The following is a 13,926-nucleotide window of genomic DNA, read 5'->3' as shown; positions in this document are numbered from 1 at the left end:
GTTTCAACAGCAGATGAGCTGAGGCAAGGGCGGAGTCATGCAATACATCCATGTGCATACCCTTGTGCATTTACAATTGTGTAATTTTTCTTTTCCTTGTGCTTCTACAACATGCACCCCCTGTGGCTTCAGCAGAGGTAGAGGCAGACTGCTCACTTCCCTGCTGTGACTGCTTAGACACTTTTGGAGGACTTCCTCTGGGTTTTGGAAACTGAGGGCCCCGCCAAAGACTGCTCCTCCTGCACCTGTGCAGGAGCAGACACGGACATTGGGATCCAAGGCAGCATGTGGGGCATTGACCGAAGTGGAAGCAACGGGGGAGAAGTGGGAGCACTTTGAGAAGAGCTTGGTCGACGGCCCCTGTGGTTCAGCATCTGTGTCCAGCTGAGCAAAGCTAGGAGCGTCCTGTGCCATCCGACGAGGACTCTACGCTGCTGTCCCTGTCTCCACCATCTGCTCTTGCTCACTTGCGCCTCCACGCACCCAAACCGACCGAAAGGTAAAGGTTCAGCCCACTGTTTTTATATAATAGCAATTGGACATTGTTGTCTTGGAAGGACACAACTTCACTTTAGCAGCAGAATAATACATTGGCCCGGATTTTGCTGTCAGCGGCGAAGGTTCGCCGTTCACTACGCTGACAGCCGCCCATGAAGTTTTCTCGGGCTTTTGAGTGGAGACTTGTTCTAATCGGGCGTCTGATCCAGCGCAACGCCCTTTACAGGACATCTGTGACGTCTGTTAACTGGGCAAGAAATAGTGGGACTCTTCAACCAATCAGATTGAAGAATCCTCACTGAGACAAGCAGAGTCTAAACTAGGAAGTATATATCAGGAAGTATAATTTAGATTTAAATCATGTACAGAAAGCAAAATAAAGATTGGGAAAGACAGATGGGATTAAGAGAGATAAAAGAGACAGACAGAAAGTTTTTTTTTAAAGTATTTTTTTTAAAATCTCCAACACTAATTAACTTCTGAAGGACTGAGACTCCACACTTGTAAAATTACATTTTCAAAGCCAGAGAGATTGTTTGGCAGTAATTATCACTTACCACGGTGTTAAAAATTCACTTTCTCCTGACTGCACCAGCCCTAACTTTTTCTGGTGTGTTTAGTGGGTAATTAGTGAGTAAGTATTCCAACTTCACACCGTTGCACGTATTTCACTGCCGAGCCTATCGGCGAGGTACTGTTATAGCGCAGCCTGTGAGGAGCAGGGTAACTCGGACCGCAACTTCTGGATTTCCGCGTTTAACTGCGCATGTACGTACTCCAGAAGTTACTATCCGATTTACTCCATAATAGCGGAGAGTGCTGTTAGCCTTACTGTTATTAAAGCAAAATCCGGGCCATTATGCATTACATGGTATGGCATTCCTGTCCTTCTAAAACAGCAAATCATTTGATTTGTACAAGAGATACATTAGTGTGTATATATAGTATAGAGATGTCAGTACGTGTCTCCAAATATGTGCACGTCACGGCGTTGTCAGAAAGCAGGATCTGCACAAACCGGAGAGGGGTGAAGTTGGGGTCACCACCATGGCAGCCGCCCTATGACATCAAGTGTTTGGATGCTGCAGACAGCCCGCTGTCCCAGCTCAGAGTTGGCGGAGGCTGTAAGTAAGGTTGGGTACTGAAGTCTATTGCGGGACCGGGAGGTCTCAGCATGGGCACGGTGAACCAAGTTAAAATCGCACTTTTAGGGAGCGAGGGAGTTGGCAAGTCCGGTAAGTGTTTCGAGGCTGGAGGTACAGTATTATTATTTTCTTGTAAACAGAGAGCACATTGAGTTTGATTTCCTCTCAATAGTTGCCCACTAAATGTTCTGGATTAGACAGCGGGGAGCTCACAGGTTTGGTGGGTGTTTCGATGCGGTTATTTTGGAATGATTTCTGTATGTTCGGTGTTGCCGACTTCTCGCCAGAATTTGTTGAGATTGTCGAACAGCTCATCCAGAGAGAGCCCAACCTGTGACTGGATCTGAGCGGGAGTTGCAGTCTAGAATTCATTCCATTTTTAAGTGGGTCCGTCTTATATTTCTGCCGCTGCAGGAAAGGCGTATCAGACCCGGCGAGGGAAAAGGAACCAAATTAGAAATATTTGGATCCATTCTAAACATTAAAGTGAAAATGTGACTTGTGATCAGAGGTTGTGTTGGGGTTTAGTGATGTCTGATTCCGGAGTGGTTCTCCCCCCTCCATGCTGAAGGCTACCAGTTGGTGATAATCAATTGTTTGCTTGACTTTCTCAGCTCTTCTTGTGCGGTTTCTAACGAAGAGATTCATCGGGGAGTATGCATCAAACTCCAGTGAGTACACTGTTCTGTGCCCTAAACTACACCAGAAGGACCGAGAACTGTTTATAAATGGTACTTTTTAACCCTTAAAAAGTAAAATCTTAAGTGACTGCTTATTCCACACCCAAATATGGCCCTGTAATGAGACTTGATGATGTGGTGTCATTTTAATTACATCTTTATTTTTAATCTAATGTACATTTCTCAAGTTCACATTTACGAAAGAGTTGTAAAATATTATAACTGATTTATTATGCGGTTTACTACAATTGTCTGTTCTGAAAGTGTGAACTGCGCATTGAGAAAATGCACCAAAAAGCAGCCCCTGCCAACTCCCTTTGCTCCAGGGAATCTGCAGCATCCTTTCCCAGTAAGAAGTTTAGAATTTAAAACTCCCAATACTTCACCTTTAGTGTTTGTATGTGTATTGCTCTTTGTTTATCTTTTCCTTTACTGATTGAGAGGGCTCAGGTTCACCTGTGCTGTAGCTTTAAAATGGCAACTTTAACACGATCAAAAAGACATTTGAGTCAACTATCGTGTCTTTTATAAGAAACCAGCACTTGTGATAATATTCTACATGGATGATGTAAATGAAATAAAAGTGATTTAGAAACTTTAAAATGTTTTTTTTTCCAATGCCCAGGAAAGGAATCTGTTTCAAAGCTTTCACCTTATGCAAAGTTGAGACATACTGTATTGTCAAAGCAGATTTTGCAAGACTTTTAACCCAATAGCTCACCTGACATATAAAAGAAGTGAAAGTAGGGACACAGTTCCTAAAAACATCGACGGTAAATGATTTTCTAAATTGCAGTATTGTAGAGGAACCTAGTGCCAATGTCATCAATTTAATATTGCATTATTTACTCCTTATACCCTTTAACATTGTTTGATGCTCGATTTAAGATCACTGCTGGATTAAAAACAATGTTCTCATTTTATGATGTGTTTCAGAATAGTTTGATGCAATAACTCGTTAACTAGTTCATAGTTAAGAATTACTGGCTGTGCCTGAATACATTAGATTGTAACTGAAGTGCCGCCTGATTCAAGAACAAAGACGGTGGAGGCTCAGACTCTCGATCAAACTTTTGTTCACAGTTGCATGAAAACAAGAAAAACCAAGGATGAGAGAATGCCATATGACCCAAAAAAGACAATCTATCTTTTACATTAACCATCCCATCATGGTATCTGATTGCATTTTGAATAAACTCATGTTTGTGCCTCGGTTACCTTACTTGGTAGGTTACTCCAAACACTTGCCATTCTTTGAGTAAAGAAGTTCTTCCCAGATACCTGTTCTAAATTGACTCTTCACATAGAAACATAGAAGATAGGAGCAGGAGTAGGCCATTCGGCCCCTCGAGCCTGTTCCGCCATTCAATGAGATCATGGCTGATCATCCAAATTCAGTTCCCTGTCCCTGCCTTCTCCCCATATCCCTTGATCCCTTTAGCCTTAAGAAATATATCCAACTCCTTCTTGAATATATTTAATGAATTGGCCTCAACTGCCTTCTGTGGTAGAGAATTCCACAGGTTCACCACTCTCTGGGTGAAGAAATTCCTCCTCATCTCTGTCCTAAATGGCTTACCCCTTATCCTTAGACTGTGACCCCTGGTTCTGGACTCCCCGGCCATCGGGAACATCTTGTATCCAGTCTGTCCAGTCTGTTGTGTATGTACCTTTAAGAGAGAACTGTTTTATAGCTCCTGTATACTGTAGCACCGGCAGTGACCACACCTGTATATAAAGCCGGAGCAGGCTTTTGTACTTCAGTCTTGAGACTACTCCAGTACATACCTGTTGATTGTTAAGTTACAGCATCCGTGTAGTTCTTGGGGAAACATTCTATTTAAAGAATCACGGATCTAACAGTGGCGACGAGTGTTGATTCGAATCTACCTGCAACTCTGCATTTCCCTTCGAGGATTCGCTCCGGGAGGGCGGTGGAAGAAAGTCGAGGCCAGAAACATGGGCGTCGATCACGAGCAACCGCCCAGTCGTCCGGCAGAGAGTGAACATCGCAGGGGAGGCTGTGGAGAGCCGGGCTTGGTTCCCCAGCCACGACGATCAGCAACAGACTGACGACAGGTACAGCGCAGACCCTTCCCGGACAGCGGCGGCTGGAGCCGACCGATGGCAGAGAAAAAGCCGAGCAGCGTCGACGGGGTAAGATAGAGGGTGAAGCGCACAGGGCGCAGCCGGGGGTTGAAAACCGAGCGGCGTCGAGGAAAAACAAAACGGAGAGAGAGAGGGTAAAGCAGCAGCCGGGTTCAGGACCAAGCGGCGGAAACGGGAAAGGCGCACAGGAAAAAAAACGCGCAGAGCACAGCCAGGGCTCAAGGGCTGAACAGTGTCCGTGGGGAGAAGAAGGGAGAGCGCGGGAGACGCCATTGAGCCGCGGAGAAGAAGGAAGAGCGCGGGAAATGCCATTTTTAGAAGCCGCAGCGGAGAAGAAGGGCGAGCGCAGGAAGAAAGGAAAGCATGGGAGACGCCATTTTGTGCCAGCGGAGAAGAAGGGAAAGCGCGGGAGATGCCATTTTTGACAGTTAAATCACACCCAGGGATGCCGAAGAGTGGCAGTATCTCTACGTTCGACAATGAAGTCGAAGATTGGACGACATATGTGGAATGTATTGAGGTGTACTGCAGGGCGAATGAAGTGCCAGATGCTAGGAAAGCACTGGTTTTGTTAAATTCCATGGGTGCAAAAACTTATGGGTTATTGCGAAACCTAATAACCCCAGAGAAGCCTGTGAATAAGAATTTCGAAAGCATAGTAGAAATCCTACAGGACCACTTAAACCCCACACCGCTGCTGATAGCAGAACGATTTAAGTTCCATAAAAGGAACCAACACAAAGACGAAAGCAATGCTGAGTACTTAACGGAACTGCGCAAGCTATCGAAACACTGCCAGTTTGGAGTGGGACTAGCAGATACGTTAAGGGACAAGTTTGTGTGTGGGCTTCAAAGTGAAGGAACCCAGAAACGGCTTCTATCAGAAAAGGATCTTCCGCTTGACAAGGCTTTCAGTATGGCAGTATCACATGAAGCAGCCGCAAGGGGCGCTGCAGAGATACAACGGAGACCGCAAGAATATGGCACCAATGAAATGTCCTATGGAACAGGGAAGTGTTATCGCTGCGGCAGAACAACACACGACCAGAAGGATTGTTGGTTCAAGGACCAAGTGTGCAGACAGTGTGGAAAAGCAGGACACATAGCAAGAGTCTGCAGGTCTGGGAAGAAAACCAACAGCAAGAAATCTCCACAGGAGAAGTACAAAAAGGTACACAAGGTGATGGACAGTAGTTCAGACGAACAGAAAAGTGACACAGACTCCGGAAGCAAGGAGCTGGGTTGTCTGAAACTACATAAGGTAACCAAAATGGAGGATCACCAGACTATCTGTGTTACACTCAAGATAGACGGAGTCCAAGTGAAAATGGAATTGGACACAGGATCAGCCCTAACAGTCATAAACCGAAGGGACTACAAGCGGCTATTTTCACATGTACCCTTGAAAGCTACAGAGATTGTCTTGAAGACGTACACGGGGCAAAAAGTCTACCCCAAAGGAAAAATAAGGGTGAAAGTGATATACAAAGGCCAGGAAATACCTAAAATGGACTTACATGTATTGCCAGATGGAGGACCACCACTGCTAGGACGTGAATGGATCCGGAAGATACAATTAGATTGGCATTCCATACAGGCACTGAAGGTTGAGGCCAAAAAGGATGACGATGTCACACCTGGACGACTGTCAAAAATGCTAACTGACGCAAAAGAAGTGTTCCAGGAGGGACTCGGAACACTAAAAGGCATAACAGCAACGATTAAAATAGAGGAAAATGCAAGCCCAAAGTTTCTTAAGGCCAGACCAGTGCCTTATGCGGTCAGACCAGCCGTCGAAGCAGAGCTGGAAGGGTTGGAACGTTCAGGAGTACTGTCCAAAGTAGACTGGAGCGAGTGGGCTACACCCATCGTTCCTGTAATGAAGAGGTCGTTGAGTAATACGCCTGGGGAACCAAAGACGGTTTGCATCTGTGGGGACTTTAAGGTGACGGTGAACCCAGTCCTTTACACGGTACAATATCCGCTTCCACGAATTGAGGATATTTTCGCCTCGCTATCTGGAGGGAAACGCTTCACCAAAATTGATCTAGCCCAGGCGTACTTGCAAATGGAGGTAGAAGAAGCCTCGAAACAATACCTCACGATCAACACTCATAAAGGTCTCTATCAATACAACCGGCTGGTGTTCGGGGTAGCATCAGCTCCGGCTATTTGGCAAAGGGCGATGGATCAAGTCCTGCAAGGGATTCCAGGGACCCAGTGTTATTTGGACGACATCCTGGTCACGGGCGAAAATGACAGTGATCACCTCGCCAACCTGGAGCAGGTGCTCACCAGATTAAAGAATATGGGCTACGAGCTAATCGCCACAAGTGCGAGTTTTTCCAGAAGCGGATCTCGCATTGTGGCCATGTCATCGATGAAGAGGGGTTACATAAGTCCCCTGAAAAGATTGAGGCAGTAGTCAAGGCTCCAGCACCGGAAAATGTATCACAACTGAGGTCGTTCCTCGGGCTGGTAAACTACTACCATAAGTTCTTACCAAATTTGTCCACGGTATTACACCCACTGAACACCCTACTGCAAACAGGGGTGCCATGGAAGTGGAATGACGAACGTAGACGAGCTTTCCAGAAGTGCAAAGAATTGATCACATCAAAAGAGGTGTTGGCCCATTTCAACCCAGCACTACCAATTCGTTTGGCATGTGATGCATCACCCTATGGTATTGGAGCGGTGCTGTCGCACAAATTCCCAGACGGGTTGGAGAGGCCAGTAGCCTTTGCGTCTCGGTCACTAACCTCAGCCGAGCGCAACTACGCCCAGATTGACAGGGAGGCCCTCAGCCTAGTATGGGGAGTAAAAAAATTCAAGCACTATCTGCATGGGCAGAAGTTCACCTTGCTGACTGACCACCAACCACTTGTCTCCATCTTTAATCCAAAGAAGGGCGTTCCAGTGATGACTGCACAACGGTTACAAAGATGGTCCCTGTTTCTAGGGGCGAATCAATATGAAATAGAATATAAATGCACGAAACAGCATGGAAACGCTGATGGGCTATCACGCCTGCCACTGCCTACTGTGGAGGAAGCACCAGCAGTGGACCCTATCGAGATATTTTATTCGTCAATAATTGAACGATTGCCAGTAACGAACGTGGATATAGAGAAGGAGACCCGCAATGATCCGACCCTGTCTCGGGTATATGATTTGACGGTGAGGGGATGGCCAACACATGGCGACTCACTGTTGCCAGCATTCTCATCCAGAAGAGAACAGCTTTCAGTATGCCAGGGGACAGTGATGTGTGGATCCCGAGTGGTGATTCCACCCAAGTTAAGGGAGAGAGTGCTAAATGAGCTTCATGAAGGTCATCTGGGAGGGGTGAAAATGAAAAGCCTTGCTAGGGCTTATGTGTGGTGGCTGGGGATCGATCAACAAATCGAGGACCTAACCAAGAGCTGCTCAGGATGCCAGAAGGTCCAAAATGCACCACCACATGCCCCTCTACACCCATGGGAGTCATAGAGTCATAGAGTCATAGAGTAATACAGCACGGATAGAGGCCCTTCGGCCCATCGTGTCCGCGCCGGCCATCAAGCCCTGTCTAATCTAATCCCATATTCCAGCATTTGGCCCGTAGCCTTGTATGCTATGGCATTTCAAGTGCACATCCAAATGCTTCTTAAATGTTGTGAGGGTTTCTGCCTCCACAACCCTTTCAGGCAGTGAGTTCCAGACTCCAACCACCCTCTGGGTGAAAAAGTTCTTTCTCAAATCCCCTCTAAACCTCCCGCCCTTTACCTTGAATCTATGCCCCCTAGTTATTGACCCCTCTACTAAGGTAAAAAGCTCCTCAGCATCCATCCTATCTATGCCCCTCATAATTTTGTACACCTCAATCATGTCCCCCCTCAGCCTCCTCAGCTCCAAGGAAAACAAACCCAATCTGCCCAGTCTCTCTTCATAGCTGAAGCGCTCCAGCCCTGGTAACATCCTGGTGAACCTCCTCTGCACCCTCTCTAACGCGATCACATCCTTCCTGTAGTGTGGCGACCAGAACTGCACACAGTATTCCAGCTGTGGCCTAACCAGTGTTTTATACAGCTCCATCATAACCTCCTTGCTCTTATATTCAATGCCTCGGCTAATGAAGGCAAGTATCCCATATGCCTTTTTTACCACCTTATCCACCTGTTCCGCCGCCTTCAGGGATCTGTGTACTTGCACACCCAGATCCCTCTGACCCTCCGTCTTGCCTAGGGTCTTTCCATTCATTGTGTATTCCTTTGCCTTGTTAGTCCCCCCAAAGTGCATCACCTCGCACTTTTCCGGGTTAAATTCCATTTGCCACTGTTCCGCCCATCTGACCAACCCATCTATATCGTCCTGCAGACTGAGGCTACCCTCCTCGCTGTTTACCACCCTACCAATTTTTGTATCATCCGCGAACTTACTGATCACACCCTTTACATTCATATCCAAGTCATTAATGTAGACCACAAACAGCAAGGGACCCAGCACCGATCCCTGTGGTACCCCACTGGCCACAGGCTTCCAGTCACAAAAACAACCTTCGACCATCACCCTCTGCCTTCTGCCACTAAGCCAGTTTTGTATCCAATGTGCCAAGGCACCCTGGATTCCATGGGCTCTTACCTTCTTGACCAGTCTCCTGTGCGGGACTTTATCGAAGGCCTTACTGAAATCCATGTATACCACATCCACTGCGTTACCCTCATCCACACACCTAGTCACCCCCTCAAAAAATTCAATCAAATTAGTCAGACATGATCTTCCCTTGACAAAGCCATGTTGACTATCCCTGATTAATCCTTGCCTCTCCAAGTGGAGACAAATTTTGTCCCTCAGGATTTTTTCCAATAATTTTCCTACCACTGATGTTAGGCTCACTGGCCTGTAGTTCCCCGGTTTTTCCCTACTACCCTTCTTGAATAATGGTACTACATTAGCGGCTCTCCAGTCCTCTGGCACATCCCCTGTGGCCAGAGAGGTCCTGAATATATGTGTTAGAGCCCCCGCAATCTCCTCCTTTGCCTCACACAGCAGCCTGGGATACATTTCATCCGGGCCTGGGGATTTATCCATTTTTAGGCCAGCTAAAACCGGCAATACCTCCTCCCTCTCGATGTTAATATGTTCGAGCATATCACAGTCCCCCCGCCCTATTTCTATGTCTACATCGTCCTTCTCCATAGTGAAAACAGATGCAAAAAATTCATTTAGAACCCCTCCTACATCTTCCGGCTCCACACACAGATTGCCACTTTTGTCCCTAATGGGCCCTATTTTTTCCCTAGTTATCCTCTTACCCTTAATATACTTATAAAACATCTTCGGATTTTCCTTTATTTTGCTCGCCAGTGTTATTTCATGGCCCCTCCTTGATCTCCTAATTTCTTTTTTAAGTATCCCCCTGCACTTTTTGTACTCCTCTAGGGCTTCCTCCATCTTTAGCCTTTTGTATCTACCAAAAGCCCTCCTTTTTTTCCTAATCCATTCTCGTATATCCCCTGACATCCAAGGTTCCCTGTGGTTTTTGGAACCACCCTTGACCTTTACGGGAACATGTTGCCATTGTATGATCTCAATCTCCCTTCTGAAAGCCTCCCATTGCTCCGATGCGGATTTTCCTACAAGTAGCTGATCCCAGTCCATTTTGGCCAGATCCTGCCTTATCCTATTAAAATCGGCCTTCCCCCAATTTAGAACCTTTATTTCCGGCCCATCCCTGTCCTTTTCCATGGCCACCTTAAATCTTACCATATTATGGTCACTATCACCAAAGTGCTCACCTACTAGCACTTTTTCCACTTGGCCGGCCACATTCCCTAGAATTAGGTCCAGTACCGCCCCCTCTCTTGTAGGACTTTCTACATGCTGGCTCAAAAAGCTCTCCTGGATGCACTTTAAGAATTCTACACCCTCTGAGCCTTTCACACTCTGACTATCCCAGTTAATATTGGGGAAGTTGAAATCCCCCATTATTATTACCCTATTATTTGCACATTTCTCTGAGATTTGCCTACATATCTGTTCCTCTATCTCCCCCTGACTGTTTGGAGGCCTATAGTACACTCCCAGCAAAGTGCTTGCCCCCTTTTTGTTTTTAAGCTCCACCCATATGGCCTCATTAGAGGACCCTGCTAATATATCATCCCTCCTTACTGCAGTAATTGACTCCTTAATTAATATTGCGACACCCCCTCCTCTTATACCTCCCCCTCTGTCTCGCCTGAAGATTCTGTACCCCGGAATATTGAGCTGCCAGTCTCTTGCCCTTCCCTCAACCATGTCTCCGTGATAGCAACAATATCATACTCCCATGTGTTTATCAACACCTTCAGTTCATCCACCTTATTTGCAAGGCTCCTTGCATTAAAATAGATGCCATCCAGCCTTGCCCTTATATATTTGCCCTGTCTACCAAGCTGACTTGTTTTTTTCTCTATAATTGGCAGCACATCCCCCCCTATTTCAGCTCCCCTCTGTATGGAGTGGCCTTCCTCTCCATGGCAACGGGTGCATATTGATTTTGCTGGTCCATTCATGGACTCAATGTTCTTAATAGCAGTGGATGCTCACTCAAAATGGCCTGAGGTGATAAAAATGTCCTCCACCACTACAGAGAAAACGATTGCAGTCCTACGGACCATATTTGCCAGGAACAGCTTGCCAGAGCAGATTTGCTCTGATAATGGACCACAGTTTGTGTCCGAAGAGTTTCGAAAATTTATGAGAAGGAATGGGGTAAGGCATTACACATCCGCCCCGTATCATCCAGCCACAAATGGATTGGCTGAAAGGTTTGTACAAACCTTTAAAAAGGCGATAAAGGCCATGTGCGACGACGAAATTCCACTACAGCATAAGGTGCACAATTTCCTATTAGCCTACAGAAATGCGACACATGCAGTTACCAACCAGACCCCGGCCATGATGTTCTTCAACCGAAGGTTGAGATCTCGTCTGGATTTGCTCAGACCCAATGTGCGAAGAAATGTTGAGGATAAACAATTCCAGCACATCAATGAGAAGCCGACAAGGAGCTTCAATGTAGGACAACCAGTCTTGGCCCGTGACTACCGAACAGAGAAATGGAAACCCGGAACGATATGCTCAAGGCAGGGGCCATTAATGTACACAGTGGATGTCGGGGAGAACATTGTGAGATGCCACGTCGATCAGATCTTAGCGTCACAGGAACGAGTCAACCCCATGTCTCGAGTACCTGGGGATGAACCCGACGTACCGGTAGCATCCAGCTCTGAACCAGTAGCCATGGAAACCGATGAACTAACCGACGAAAAGGGGCCAGAATCGCCTCCGCACCAAGAACAAGAACCTCAGGAAAGGCGCTATCCCGAAAGAATCAGGAAGCCGCCCCAAAGACTGAATCTATAAATGGACTATTTTCAGTTAATGTTGCATGTTAAAAATTTTAATTGTTAAATGAATGTTATGGTACTGTTAATCTAAAAGGGGAGGAATTGTTGTGTATGTACCTTTAAGAGAGAACTGTTTTATAGCTCCTGTATACTGTAGTACCGGCAGTGACCACACCTGTATATAAAGCCGGAGCAGGCTTCTGTACTTCAGTCTTGAGACTACTCTACTCCAGTAAATACCTGTTGATTGTTAAGTTACAGCATCCGTGTAGTTCTTGGGGAAACATCCTATTTAAAGAATCACAGATCTAACACAGTCCTTTTAGAATGTTATAAGTTTCAATGAGATCCCCTCTAGATGCAGGAAGGATGTTTATGATGGCCGGGGAGTCCAGAACCAGGGGTCATAGTCTAAGGATAAGGGGTAAGCCATTTAGGACTGAAATGAGGAGGAATTTCTTCACCCAGAGAGTGGTGAACCTGTGGAATTCTCTGCCACAGAGGGCGGTGGAGGCCAGTCCATTAAATATATTCAAAAAAGAGTTGGATATATTTCTTAAGGCTAAAGGGATCAAGGCATATGGGGAGAAGGCAGGGACAGGGTACTGAATTTGGATGATCAGCCATGATCTCATTGAATGGCGGAGCAGGCTCAAAGGGCCGAATGGCCTACTCCTGCTCCTATCTTCTATGTTTCTATTCTTCTAAACTCCAGCGAGTATAAGCCCAATCGACCCAATCTCTCCTCATACATCATTCCTGCCATCCCAGGTATCATCCTGGTGAATCTTCGCTGCACTTCCTCCATGGCAAGAACATCCTTCCTCAGATAAGGCAACCAAAACTGCACACAATACTCAAGATGTGGTCTCACAAGGCCCTGTACAACTGCAGCAAGACATCCTTGTTCTTGTACTTGAACCCTCTCGCTACAAAGGCCAACATACCATTTGCCTTCTTAACCGCCTGCTGCACCTGAATGCTTACCTTCAGCGGCTGGTGCACAAAGACACCCAGGTCTCGTTGCACTTCCCCTTCTCCCAATCTATTGCCGTTCAGATAATAATCTGCCTTAATAAGAACAGAAAATGCTGGAAAAACTCAGCAGGCCAGGCAACATCCGTGGAGAGAAAATAGAGTCAACGTTTCGGGGCAAACCCTTTGTCAAGACTGAAAAAGCACAGGAAATGAAATAGATTAAGAGGCCAGGCTGGGAGAGAACAAAAGAGAAGTGAAGAGACATTAAGAGGTATTCAAAATGAGACGAGATGGTGATAGGACTAGTGGAGACAAAAGACGGCTCTAGATTAGGTGTGAAATGCACTGGCAGAATGGGAGACAGCTACCATGTGGGAGAGAAAAGGGGGGGAAAGGGCCAAAACAAAGGTGTGGATAAAAAATAAGTAAAAATGTAATGGGGGCCGAGGTTATGATCTGAAATTGTTGAACTCGATATTGAGTCTGGAAGGCTGTAAAGTGCCTAATCGGAAGATGAGGTGCTGTTCCTCGAGCTTACGCTCAGCTTCCGTGGAACAATGCAAGAGGCCGAGGACGGTGCGGTCTGAGTGGGAATGGGGCAGTGAATTAAAGTGACAGGCGACCGGAAGCTCGGGGTCCCCCTTATGGACATCCTTCAGTCCGTAAGGATGACCCCGAGCTCCCGGTGGCCTGTCATTTTAATTCACTGCCCCATTCCCACTCAGACCGCACCGCCCTCGGCCTCTTGCATTGTTCCATGGAAGCTCAGCGTAAGCTCGAGGAACAGCACCTCATCTTCCGATTAGGCACTTTACAGCCTTCCAGACTCAATATCGAGTTCAACAATTTCAGATCATAACCTCGGCCCCCATTACATTTTTACTTATTTTTTATCCACACCTTTGTTTTGGCCCCTCCCCTTTTTTCTCTCTCTTTTTCTCTCCCACATGGCAGCTGTCTCCCATTCTGCCAGCGCATTTCACGCCTAATCTAGAGCCGTCTTTTGTCTCCACTAGTCCTATCACCATCTTGTCTCATTTTGAATACCTCTTAATGTCTCTTCACTTCTCTTTTGTTCTCTCTCAGCCTGGCCTCTTAATCTATTTCATCTCCTGTGCTTTTCCAGTCTTGACAAAGGGTTTA

The 13,926-nt window shown here is 46.4% G+C and overlaps 1 protein-coding gene across 1 annotated transcript in view; it reads left to right on the top strand.

The window, feature by feature from the left end:
- The first annotated feature begins 1,511 nt into the window (after window positions 1–1,511).
- rerglb (RERG/RAS-like b) overlaps window positions 1,512–13,926 on the top strand; it is a 41,190-nt gene continuing 28,775 nt past the window's right edge. The window contains exons 1-2 of the mRNA XM_086007939.1: window positions 1,512–1,733; window positions 2,258–2,314. Coding sequence (XP_085864065.1) covers window positions 1,673–1,733; window positions 2,258–2,314 — 118 coding nt within the window. The 5' untranslated portion in view covers window positions 1,512–1,672. The remainder of the gene's footprint in view (window positions 1,734–2,257; window positions 2,315–13,926) is intronic.

Source organism: Somniosus microcephalus, chromosome 15, assembly GCF_052327205.1.
Source record: "Somniosus microcephalus isolate GS21.2 chromosome 15, FLI_Smic_1.0, whole genome shotgun sequence".
Taxonomy (NCBI): Eukaryota; Metazoa; Chordata; class Chondrichthyes; order Squaliformes; family Somniosidae; genus Somniosus; species Somniosus microcephalus.
This window is presented reverse-complemented; position numbering and strand designations above follow the sequence as displayed.